The 12,986-nt window shown below is 37.7% G+C and overlaps 1 protein-coding gene across 18 annotated transcripts in view; it reads left to right on the plus strand.

The window, feature by feature from the left end:
- The window catches only part of ALMS1 (ALMS1 centrosome and basal body associated protein), a 186,938-nt gene that overhangs the window by 122,836 nt on the left and 51,116 nt on the right, over positions 1–12,986 (plus strand). For 17 of the 18 annotated variants that reach the window (XR_015137289.1, XR_015137290.1, XR_015137291.1 and 14 more), the window contains one exon: positions 11,825–11,995. Coding sequence is in view for 11 of the 18 variants with exons in the window: in XM_086327622.1 (XP_086183748.1) it covers positions 11,825–11,995 (171 nt within the window). In the remaining 7 variants the exon portion in view is untranslated. Of the gene's footprint in view, positions 1–991; positions 2,730–11,824; positions 11,996–12,986 lie in introns of those variants that run through there. The other variant, XM_086327631.1, reaches the window with a different exon arrangement.

Raw genomic sequence — 12,986 nt, forward strand, 5'->3', positions numbered from 1 at the left:
ATTTGTAGTGTACACCAGATATTAAGTATCACTATTTCCCTAGGATTTTAAAATATCCCACAGCACTTCTTTGAGATCACCACAAGAGAACTGTAGATTTAGAAAGTGAATAGCACCCCATGGAAAAGCTCAATAAACATTTTCTGTGGAAAATTATAAGATACAGATACTGAGTTGGTAGGATGTGGGGTTTTGATTGTTGGGATAACATATTAATTGGTCCACGGGAGATGATTTGATTCAGTTTAAATATGAATTTTTCATGATTGGTCAGTAGACATCTTTATGTGTGTAAGAATTAAAAAGAAAGTAGTTGTCCCTGGTGTTACACAGATTTGATTTTAAGAAAACCAAACTAGTGTCTAATGGTAACTGAGGTTAAACCCCTGTTACTGCTGCTTCTGACTTCCCAATGTGATGCCAATGTTAGGATTGATTGTTAAGCCTATAACCAAGATCTGGAAAGAATTTTTCACTACCTTCATGGCTATGATTTTAAAAAGACACTTAATGGCTACCAGAAATAAAATAAGCTCACTTAATTGATTGTAGGTAGGAACATCTTTGATCTCAGTCTCACTTTCAGCCCCCTAGTTCAGAAGACAGAAATGTACCAATAGAAATCTGATCAAGTGTTCAGTATTTTTGAGGTCTCCTGTGTGCTTCTGTTCATTTACATCCCTAACACTTCCCTCTGGAGACATTAACTTTGAGAAAAATGGGACAGCAGTGGGAAGAGAAAATGACTCAGGAATGGTACATTGTATCATGAGAAATATTGTCCCTATAAAGTACTGAATTCATCAGTTAGACAAGAGATCTGTTAGCTATATACTTGAGGTTGTAATTTTTTCATGTTCTTCCATCTGTTCTGAGAGTGGATGGAATTAACAATAGAAAATAATACTTTCTTATACCCGTAGAGCTACTGGTGAAATCCTTGAAACTGTTCTGATAGCTATTGTCTAAAGAGTATATTGTGTTTCCATAGATATATGGAAGATCCAACTAGAGTTTGGAGCCGGGGGCAAGTCATAAACCACTGCAGATATTTGGGCCAAAAAATTTCTCAATTGAGAATGAGTAAACTGTTGAACTCATAAAATCCTTTTAAAAACAAAAACACAAGGCAAAGGTAATCTCACAAAAAAAGAGATTTGCTCTTGTTGTTCAGTCGCTCAGTTGTGTTTGACTCTTTGTGACTCCATGGGACCCCATGGACTGCTGCACACCATGCTTCCCTGTCCTTCACCATATTCCAGAGCTTGCTGAAACTCATGTCCATTGAATCGGTGATGCCATTCAACCATCTTTCCCAGCATCAGGGTCTTGTCTAATGAGTCAGCTCTTCACATCAGGTGGCCAAAGTATTAGAGCTTCAGCTTCAGCATCAGTACTTCCCATGCTGTCTAGGTTGGTCATAGCTTTTCTTCCAAGGAGCAAGCGTCTTTTAATTTCATGGCTGCAGTCACCTTCTGCAGTGATTTTGGAGCCCAAGAAAATAAAATCTATCAGTGTTTCCATTGTTTCCCCATCTGTTTGCCAGAAAGTGATGGGAACGGATGCCATAATCTTAAGTTTTTTGAATGTTGAGTTTTAAGCTAGCTTTTCACTCTCCTCTTTCACTTTCATCAAAAGTTTCTTTAGTTCCTCTTCACTTTTTGCTGTTAGAGTGGTATCATTTGTGTATCTGAGATTATTGATATTTCTCCTGGCAATGTTGATTCCAGCTTGTGCTACATCCAGCCCAGCATTTCACATGATGTACTCTGCAGTGGTTAAATAAGTTAAATAAACAGGGTGACAATATTCCCTGAAATGAAAGAAAGAGATAGATGTTAGAGATACACTCTTTGGGACTAGTAACGCTGTGAAATAGTAACAAGGTTCCAGTTATATTTGAGAGTAAGCTCTGTGAGGATAGGTACCATGTCTGTTTTTAAAGATATTTATACCTCATATCAATATAAAGTATATATGTTATTTTTATATTCATTTAGAGATATTTAAATAATGTATATACTACTAACACTTAACTGTCAATAGAAGCAAAAAGCCATTGGGAGAGAACTGGCTGGAATTTTTAAAAGAAGATGAGAAGTTATAGCCAAAAAATGGTGGAGAAAATTATAGCAGAAAAAAATGGTAGCATGAAAAATTTTGCCCTGTGATAAAAACAACAGAAATTTGGCAAAACTTTATAGAAAACTTTTCCAAAATTCTGGAAATAAACCAAAGTCTTGTAGCCTTTGTAGTAAGCATTTATTGAAGAAAAATGTCTGAACCTTGATAAGAGTAGTAAGCTTGTGGCATTTTAATTTACTCTATTCTCATCCCCACACCCAGCTCAATGAGAATCTTGAAAAATATCAGCCTATAGTTCCAGGACTAGAGGGAGTAGAACAGAGCTAGTTCTCTTTCAAGACTCCACTCAAAAGGCATGTCTTTATTTGACATTACTCAGAGCTGTCCAGTGTGTATGAGCTTCTTTTAAAGGAAAAACTGAAGATGAGATGTCTATAGATATTTTGAAAGCCATTAACATATTCCTAGGGCTCTGGAAGACTTACACATGTGCACAGGCCTGTGTGCATGCTCAGGAAAGACCTGAGACCTTTAACTTTTGCCTGCCCTTAAGGCTGTGGACAAGAAGAAAGGAAAGGCTAAGGCAGAATTTTTAACTCCCTGCCCTCAGTGTTGAAGGCTCTGTGCACGTAATCCCTCAGCAAAGACAGAGAGATTCATTGTTTATAGATGTTTAAGAATATCTGTATCTTAGCTTATCACTAAGCTAGTTGAGTGGGAACTTCAGTAGAGTTTACAGAATTAGTTTAGAAAAGTTACTTTAAAAAAATAGCATAAGTCACAGTATGTTCAAAGAACTAAGTGAAACCATGTCTAAAGAACTAAAGGGGGCTTCTCTGGTGGCTGAGTGGTAAAGAATCCACCTGCCAGTGCAGCACACAAGGATTTGATCTCTGATCTGGGAATATCTCACATGCCGCAGAATAATTAAGCCCCTGCCCCTGAGCCACATTTGTTGAGCCTGTGCTCTAGAGAGAGCCCATGAGCCGCAACCTGCTGAGCCCACGTGCTACTATTTAAGCCTGCATACCCTTAGATCCCTGGAGAAGGCGATGGCACCCCACTCCAGTACTCTTGCCTGGAAAATCCCATGGACCGAGGAGCCTGGTGGCTGCGCAGTCCATGGGGTTGCGAAGAGTTGGACACGACTGAGCGACTTCACTTTCACTTTTCACTTTCATGCATTGGAGAAGGAAATGGCAACCCACTCCAGTGTTCTTGCCTGGAGAATCCCAGGGACGGCGGAGCCTGGTGGGCTGGGCTTCCGTCTATGGGGTCGCACAGAGTTGGACACGACTGAAGCGACTTAGCAGCAGCAGCAGCAGCCCTTAGAGCCCATGCTCAGCAACAAAGAAGCCACTGCAATGAGAAGCCCATGCACTGCAACTAGAGAGTATCCCCGCTCGCCACAACTAATGAAAAGCCCACACAGCAAGGAGGACCCAGCACAGCCACAAATAAACAAGCAAAAATTCAACAAAGAATTAAAAGAAGGTATAAGAACAGTGTTTTACCAAATAGAGAATATCAGTAAAAGAGAAATTATAAAAATCACCAAACAGAAATTCTGGAGTTGAAAATTTTGTATAATAACTAAAATAAAAAATTCACTAGAGAAAACTCAATATCAGATTTGAACAGGCAGAAGAATGAATCAGTGACTTAGTGAAGATAAGTCAGTCGAGATTATACAGTGTGAGAAACAGAATAAAAAAAGAATGAAGAGAGGTCCACAGAACCTCAGAGCCCTATGGATTACCCTCAAGCAATCTGATATACACATAATGAGATGAAGAGAGAGAAAAAGGCTGAAAAAGTATTTGGAGAAATAATGGCCCCAAACTGGCAAATTTAAGGACTCCTGTTAATCTGTGCATCCGAAATACTCAAGGAAGTCCAAGCGTGATAAACTCAGAGATCCGTGTCTAGATACATCATAAGCCATCAAAAGACAAAGAATGTTAAAGCAGCCAACACGAGTACAGAGTCTCTGCACAGAGACTTCTGATTTCTCATCAGAAGCCATATAGACCGGAAGGCATTACAATGACATATTCAAAGGCTGAGGGAAAAAAACCTACCTACCAAGTATTCTGTACCCAAAAAAACTTCAAAAAAAAAGGAGAGATTAAGACATTCTCAGATACTCAGATAAACAAAAATTGAGACTACATTGCTAACAAACTGACTCACAGAAAGTACTTAAGATTTTTCAAGATGAAATAATAACTCAATAACCTAAATAGTAACTCAAATCCACATTGAAAAATAAGAGTAATAAAAGTAACTACATAAGTTAATACAGACAGTAGAAAGGTATTTTTATTTGTAGTTCCTTTTTCCTTCTATATGACATAAAAGACTAATGCAAAACAATAATTATAAATTTATGTTATTGGACACAAAATGTATAATGCTATATAACTTGTGAAAATAGCATAAAGAGGGGAGGAGACAATTATAAAGGAGAAAAGTTTATATATACTATTAAAATTGCTATTAATTTAAATAGATTGTTGATTTATATTAACATGTGAATGTTAATTCCCAGGACAATCACTAAGAAAATAACTTTATATATAGTAAAAGTCATCATAGGAATTAAAATGATATACTAATAAATAGCTATTTGACACAAAAGGGGCATAGTACAGAAACTGAGGAGCAAAAAAAAAGCATAAAACATTGAAAACAATAGAAAAATAGCAGACTTAAATCCTACACTCAAACTACATTAAATGTAAGTGGATTACAATTTGATAGAAAGGCAGAGATTGACAGATTGGCTAAAAAGACATAATTTAACTGTATGCTGTCTGCAGAAGCCTCACTTTATTTTTTTATTGAAGTATAGTTGATTTACAATATTGTGTTTCAAGTGTATGGCAAAATGATCAATTTTACCTATATATATTTTTTCAGATTATTTTCCATTATAGTTATTATAAGATACTGAATATAGTTCCCTGTGCTATACAGTAGGTCCTTGTTTTTTTTATCTTTATGTATAGTAGTGTGTATCTTTTAATCCCAAACTCCTAATTTACCCCGTGTCCCCAGCTTTCCCTTTGATAACCATAAGTTTGTTTTTAACATCTATGAGTCTATTTCTGTTTTATAAATAAGATCATTGGTATCATTGTTTTTAGATTCCACATATAAGTGGTATGATACTGTGTTTGTCTTTCTCTGAAAAAGCCCCTATTTGGGTAATTCCCTGGTGGTTCAGTGGTTAAGACTCAGCACTTTCACTGCCGTGGACCCGGGTTCAACCCTTAGTTGGGGAACTGAGATCCCGCAACCCGTGCAGTGAGGCCAAAATAAAGAGACTTACTTGAGATTCAAAGATAAATTAGTTAAAAGTTAAAGGATGGAATAGAATATGCTCTGTAAAAAAAAAAAAAGCAAAGGAGGGCTAGAGTGTCTATTAGGAGACAAAATAAACTTCAAAACAAAAATTGTTATTAATGACAGTGTCATTTTATAATGATGAAAGAGTCAATCCATCAAGAAAATATAACAATTATAAAATGTATATGCACCTAATAGCAGAGTACCAAATATATAAATCAAAACTAACAACTGAAAAAAAAAATACAAAGGGAGAAATATTTCAAGCCAATAGCAAAAGGTCATATATTGTATAATTCATTTACATGAAATTCCCAGAATAAGCAAATCCATATAGACAGAAAGTAGCTTAGTGGATGCCAAGGGAATGGTAGGGGATGGGAAAATAGGGAGTAACTGCTACCATATGTAAGATTTCTTTGTGGGGGACAAAAATGTTCTAGAATTAGATATCAGTATTGGTTGTGAAAGCACTAAGAACTACTGAATTGTACACTTATTTTAATTTGTGAATTTTCTGTTTTGTCTCAGTTTAGATAAAAGGGGGGCAGCAACAATACAACGGAAAAGACTGTGTAAAGCTGTAAAGATTTGGTAGCAGGCGTAAAATATATTGTTCAGGCAGGAAAGGATGGAATTAGCATGGTGGAAGTTAAATTAGTGATGCAGACAAATCTGAGAAAGTCTCTAAAATTACAGAGGAAAAAGAAAGTGAAACAGCTGTGAGGGACTTCCTGGTGGTACAGTGGTTAAGAATCCGCCTGCCAGTGCAGTGGACGTGGATTTGATCCCTGATCTGGGAAGATTCCACGTGCTGCTGGAGCAACTAAGCCCACGTGGCACAACTGCTGAAGCCTGCACACCCTCGAGCTAGCGTGTGGCACCTGCCAGAGCCCGCGCCTGGAGCCTGTGCTCTGCAACAAGAGGAGCCTGCGCCGCAAGGGAGGGTAGTCCCCACGTGCCGCAGCTGGAGGAGCCAGCCTGCAGCAACGAAGACCCAGCACGGCCAAAAGTAAATAGGAAAATGCTGCACAAGGTGATGAGAGGCGTAAGAAACATAGCTAAGTAAACCAAACCAAGAATTTTACCTGTAGCTGGGGAAAAAGGTAATAGTCAAAGGCTTAACCGAGGAAAACATCCTTCTCCTAAAAAAGGGAACACTGTATGCAGATTGAAAGTTATCATAAAAATCCAGGCAAAAATCAGTAGAAAGAGACTGAGATACATACCAGAAAAAGATTTTTGAGTATTAAAAGGGAAAAAAATCCTATAAATATACAGTTGAAAAAAGGGAACAAAATTAAATCTGATATCAGGTTTATTTGAAAGGTTAAATGTAAAAATAATGGAACCAAGTCTGTGTTTATTGGGAAAATTATATAATTCAAGGATTTATAGACCCAGTGCATATAGATTAAGCAGTATAACAGTGAAAAGACATTTTCACATGTATACAAGAGCTAGAAAGTATGTTCAACCTCTGTACCTTCTTGGGAAATTTACTTGAAGACTCATCCAGCTGAAGAGATGAATCAAAATGAAGAATTCATTACAGAGAAATGAAGCTGAAAGTGACTGGTGGTGAACTTTGAAGTCAGTTTAACACAACACTCATCTAAATAGAAAATTTAGTTACACGGTTGGGGGAAAATGTCAGAAGTTAATTTTGGAATGAAAGGCACAAAAAGAATAAACAATTGTATTTTTTATCTTTAAGAGACTAAAGAGGTTTTGTTTTATTCATGACTTGGTTTTCCTACAACTAATGATACTAAAAGCACAGCCAAAAATAAATAAATAAATTGGACTTTAATAACATAACTTTTGCTCCCCCCAAAAAATTATCAGCATTGTAAAAAGTTTGCTCACAGAGTTGAGAAAAAAATTTGCAGTTCTTATATATCTGATAAGAGATTAATATCCATAATGTCTGAAGAACTCTTAACAGCTCAACAACAACAACAAAATCTCATTTTTAAATGAGCACAGCATCTAAAGAGACATTTCTCCAGGAAAGATATACAGATGGCCAAAAAGAATGTGAAAAGATGTTTTACATCATTAGTCATAAAGGAAATGCAAGTGAAAACTATGAAGAGATACCCAGTAGGATGGCTGTTAGGAAATAAAAAAGAACAAGGATTGCAGGAATATGGAAGATTGAAACTCTTTGGGTATTGCTAATGGTAATGGTGTAGCAACTATGGAAAACTGTATAGTGGTTCCTCAAAACATTAAACATAGAATTACTATATGAACTAACAGTTCTACTTCTAAGTACGGTCCCAGTATTCCTGACAGATACTATACTAGGTGCTACATTTATAAGGTTGTCCAAAATAAACATGTCCCCTCTGATTATGCTCAAGTGGGGAGGTAGATATGAACAAATAGATACAAATAAGTACACAAATTACAAATGATGCATTAAGAAAATAAGAGTTCTAAGAGAATAAGAGGATCCAGTTTAATTTTAGGAGCTCATGAAGACCTTGCTAAAGAAGAAACTCTAGAACTGAGATCTAGAAGATATAGGTAAATTAGGCAGACAGAGTGAGGAGTGAAAGTGCTCTGGCTGGAGGGAACAATATGAACAGAGCTCCAGAAACAGTGAAGTTTGATGCATTTGGCAAATGAGAAGAAGGCAGTGTGGGTAGAGCAGAGCTGTGGCTAGAATTGGTTAAAGTTAGGTAGGCTCAAGATGAGGCTGCTGCTGCTAAGTCACTTCAGTCGTGTCCGACTCTGTGTGACCCCATAGACGGCAGCCCACCAGGCTCCCCCGTCCCTGGGATTCTCCAGGCAAGAACACTGGAGTGGGTTGCCATTTCCTTCTCCAAAGCATGAAAGTGAAAAGTGAAAGTGAAGTCGCTCAGTCGTGTCTGACCCTCAGCGACCCCATGGATTGCAGCCTACCAGGCTCCTCCATCCATGGGATTTTCCAGGCAGGAGTACTGGAGTGGGGTGCCATTGCCTTCGAGTCAGGGTTGTGTAAACTATATTAAGGCATTTGAACTTTATTCCAGTTGGCAATTACGGTTTGATTTACATTTGTAATTTTTTCATGCTGCTACATAGAGGATAGCTTATGAATGAAAAGTAGGGAGTCAAGAAGTGGAATTGAGGATACTAGTTACCTAAAGGCTGTTGCAGTGGTCAGTATCAGAAGGGGTAGCATCTAGGATTAGAGTGATGATGATAGAGATGGAGAGAAATGGAAACATTCAACTTATTTTTATAAGTTTAATAGTTCCTCCTGGACTTGGTAATGAAATATGGAGAGTGAGGGAGAGGAGGTTAAAAAAAAATGCTTTCTAGTTTTCTAGAATAAGCAACTGGTAAAAAAAAGGTGACATTTACTGAGATGGAGAAGCCTGAGGAAGAAGCAGATTTGGGAAAGATGGTCAAGATACCTGCTTTGGACATGTTAAAAATGAGACTTCTGCATCCATGTGGAGATGTTAAATCTGCAGTTGAGTTTAGACAGAGTTGGTTTGCAGATGTGTTTGTGTACAAGTGCACTACATGGAATATGGCACATGATAAACATATGCTGTTTTTTATGAAAACATCCAGGTGGGTGTAGAGATTCCAGATCTCCTGTTAGAGTTCTGGACTCTTCCTGTCCCAAACATTAACCTGTACTTATTTTGATACATTTTACAGCTGAACACAGATACAGGAAAATAAGTATGCATACACTCAATGGCATATATATATTGTGTGGCTGCACTCTTTCAACTGCCTCTTGGCTCCAGTGAGGTTGATTCTCTTTTATATATACCTGCTGCTCTCAGGAACTGTATTCTTCCCCACCTCTGAAGCTGACATAATCACCTCTCTTGGAGAATAAAGGGAAGTTGTGAAAAAAACCTCATGTACAGTTGTTTGTGTTGTTCCATAATATATAAAAACAAATTTTTTTTTAAATGAGGAAAGGAAGTCTTTTTCTAATTTTGTTGCCAAATTCTTGGCTTTCTGTGCATTGATGCCCAACAGACATACAGACAGTTTTGGAGGAGGAGAGAGATGGCTTTATTCTTTCATTGTCCAGCAAAGGGGAAAATACAGCAGGCTAGTGTCTCAAGACTATGCCCCTTTTCTTTGGGTAATAGGGAGAGAATCACAATGAAGGTCTTGCATTTTAAAAAAATTTATCTGTTTGTTTGCTTTTGGCTACATCTTAGATGCACTGTGTGGGCTTCTCTCTAACTGTGGCGTGTGGGCTCAGTAGTTTGCGGCCCAAGGGACCAGTTGCCTCAAGGTACACCACTTCCCCATGGCTCAGACAGTAAAGAATCTGCCTGCAATGCAGGAGACCTGAGTTTGATCCCCGGGTGGGGAAGAGTCCCTGGAGAAGTGAATGGCCACACACTCCAGTGTTTGTGCCTAGGGAATTGCATGGACAGAGGAGCTTGGTGGACTGAAGTCCATGGGGTCACAGGGTCAAACTTGACTGAGTGACACTTTCACTTTCATGTGGGATCGTAGTTTCTGGACCACATCACCTACATTGGAAGGTGACTTCTTAACCACTGGACCACTGGGGATGTCCCTTGTATTTTTTTTTTTTTTTCCTTTGCAAAATTTCAAAAAAAGGCCACAGCTAGCATCAGGCAGCTCAGCAACTGGGCCTGCCGCTCCCTCAAGTTATTGATCCTAACCTTCTTTTTGGAATGCAGAATGCTACTGAGAGAGTGTAGGGGGAGAAGAATGCCAGGTGCAGAGTACAATTCATATGAATTGTATCAAAGAGTAATTAGCTTTGTTTGGCTTTGTGAAGAAGTCTAGCTACACGTGTTAGTAGTAACAGTAAAGAATAAGCCGAGATTATTCTTTTTCAGGCCTGTTTATGTTGTTTCCCCAGCCTGTTCACTGTTTCCTTATTTTCCTTGTTTATCAGAAAACTCTCATTTTTATTTAAGAAAAGTGTCATTTCTATTTTTGCTACAACAGTTTCTCCCCCAAATGCTGTAGAGGCTAGTTGTGTCCTAAGTACTGGAATCTGAAGCTCAGAAGAAAGGTTCCAGCTAGAGATACATATTTGTTGGTCATCAACATATAATTCTATACATTGGTGATTGGGGAGTTCATCCAGGAAGAGAAGAGAACCCAGTTCTGACCCCTTCAGGAACTCCAACACTGAGAGTTTTACTTGAAGAAAGGACAATGAGGATTTACCTGAAGGATAGGGAGCAAATAAAAGAAAGTGATGCCACAGAAGCAAAGAAAAGCTCAATGGACATACGACCCAGAAGGCTTAACAGGATTCTTGCAGTCTGTCCTGAAATATTCCTCATGACATATTTATACTATACTCATGGACTGATACTTGTGGTGGTGGTGGTTTAATCACTAAGTCACGTCTGACTCTTTTGCGTCCCCAGGAACTGTAGCCCATGAGGCTCTTCTGTCCATGGGATTTCCCAGGCAAGAATACTAGAGTGGGTTGCCATTTCCTTCTCCAGGGAATTGCCCCACCAAGGGACTGAACCTGCATCTCCTGCTTGTCAGGCAGATTCTTTACCACTGAACCACCTGAACTGATACTTAGCTTTTTTGGCCATGTACCTTTTTGGTGCTTACAAAGTGCATGAGATATGGAGTATCAGATAAGAAGGAAAAAAAAAATCACATTTTTGTAGAAGATAATTCTATAGTTACTACAAACTCTTACATATCTAGAGATGTTCTTTTGCCTCTTCTTTGTGACATGGGTAAACTTCTTATCAGTTCCTGTATTAGTGGACTTAATACTGAAATGTATTTTAAAAGAAAAAAATCTTATATTCAAATCTTACATTTATCACATAAAATTTTCCTTAGAATAATTTGTATTATTGTCAGATTGACCTTCCTAAAATGTGCCTGATTGTATTTCCCTTTATTATTACCCCGTTTAGTTTGGGATGCTATGCCCCGCTGAATTTTGTCCCAATTACTTTTTAATATCTCCCACCACTCTCTTTAATGTCTGACCACAAAAGTATCTGATTTTCTTATTTACTGTTTTCCTTGTCTTTGCTAATGCCATAACCTCTACCTAAAATGCTTTTGTTTCTTCCTTCCTCTTCATATTTCAGAAAGTCCCTACTTGTAATCTGTTTCTCCTCTTCTGAAAACATTTCTGAGCTAGAATTTGATCTCCCTTCTGAACAGATATTCTGCTTTCTCTGTCTCCTCTTATGTCATTTGCTTCTCCATTGTATTGTAGCAGTATTGTACATTTCTGACAGCTTCAGTTTGACTGATGTCTCCTTCTAATTACCCTATAACACTCCCATGGTAGTGCCTTTTTTATAGAAGTGGTTTAAGAGGTAATTTTTTTTGTTTTTCTTTAAATTCTTATCTGTACTTATGTTAACTGTACTGCTTTTCCATTTTTCTGTAGGATCCAATGATGCCATTGCTCCAGATTTCCCGGCTCAGGTGCTAGGCACAAGGGATGATGACCTGGCAGACACTGTTAACATTAAACATAAAGAGGGCATCTACAGTAAGAGGGCGGTAACTAAGGCATCCTTGTCAATGGGGAAAAAACCCTTTCAGAAAGATAATGCAGGTGACTGGAGTGGCTTTGTGTATTTTGTGGCTTTTTTTTTTTTTCTCTGTATTCATCCTAAGTGGGAGTATTATCCTTTCTTTTTTTTCTACTTCATTAATGCGAATTTTTCTCCTAGGTGTTTTATTGGGTATGTACAAGAAGGAAAATATAAAATCTTTTTAAATGCTTCAAATTTTTGAAAACAATAAACTTTAGTTTCACTATGGAAACTAGATTGCAGCTTTTAAAATGAAATTATATCCAATTAAATGTTTTAAAGACTAAAATTCATAGAAAGTGTTGATTAAAATGCTTCGTGAATTTATCTGTCAGATGGTATAAATATCTCATCAATTGGCTTCTGCAGGAAAATCTGTGGCTTACATGTTGTTTTGAATGTTTTTTAATTTTGCTGCCAACATTTAAAAATAAGATTTCGGGCTTCCTTTGAAAAGTCAGAATATCTGGTTGCACTCAGCTTGTATTCCTTCTTGGCAATAATCAGTGAACCCTGAGGCATGACTGTCCTCTGCAGAAAGGATACACATTCTTCTGTTTGCATCAGTCCACATGAGTCTCAGGCTCATGAAGACTCAGTCTGCTTCATTCATCGATCTTGGGTCTTCATTCTTATTCCCAGATAAAGGCCCCAATGTTTTATAAAAGCTTTTAATCTTTAGGAATCTCCTTGATTTTTTTTTCCCTCTGCATCACTGATATTGTGCTTCTTTAATTGATACACAGTAGTATTTATTAAAGGAAAATTTCAGGAGCCACTGAAAACTCTACATGTATACTTACATATATTACTTTGTTACATTTACAGTTTTTTATTCATGTTCATAGCTATTAGCCAGATAGGAGCTACTAATCTGGGGGCAGTATTCAAACAAGGGCTGCTGGCTCTATGTTCTGGTTTGGGCATAGTGTTAATGATTTCCTGTGATGGTGTTAGTGCTTTTATGAGGAAACCAAACGAAAGGCTGCTTGCTAAAGTGCAGACATTCTT

Source organism: Bos grunniens, chromosome 11, assembly GCF_055505025.1.
Source record: "Bos grunniens cultivar Pamir isolate PY7600 chromosome 11, Bosgru_T2T1.0, whole genome shotgun sequence".
Taxonomy (NCBI): Eukaryota; Metazoa; Chordata; class Mammalia; order Artiodactyla; family Bovidae; genus Bos; species Bos grunniens.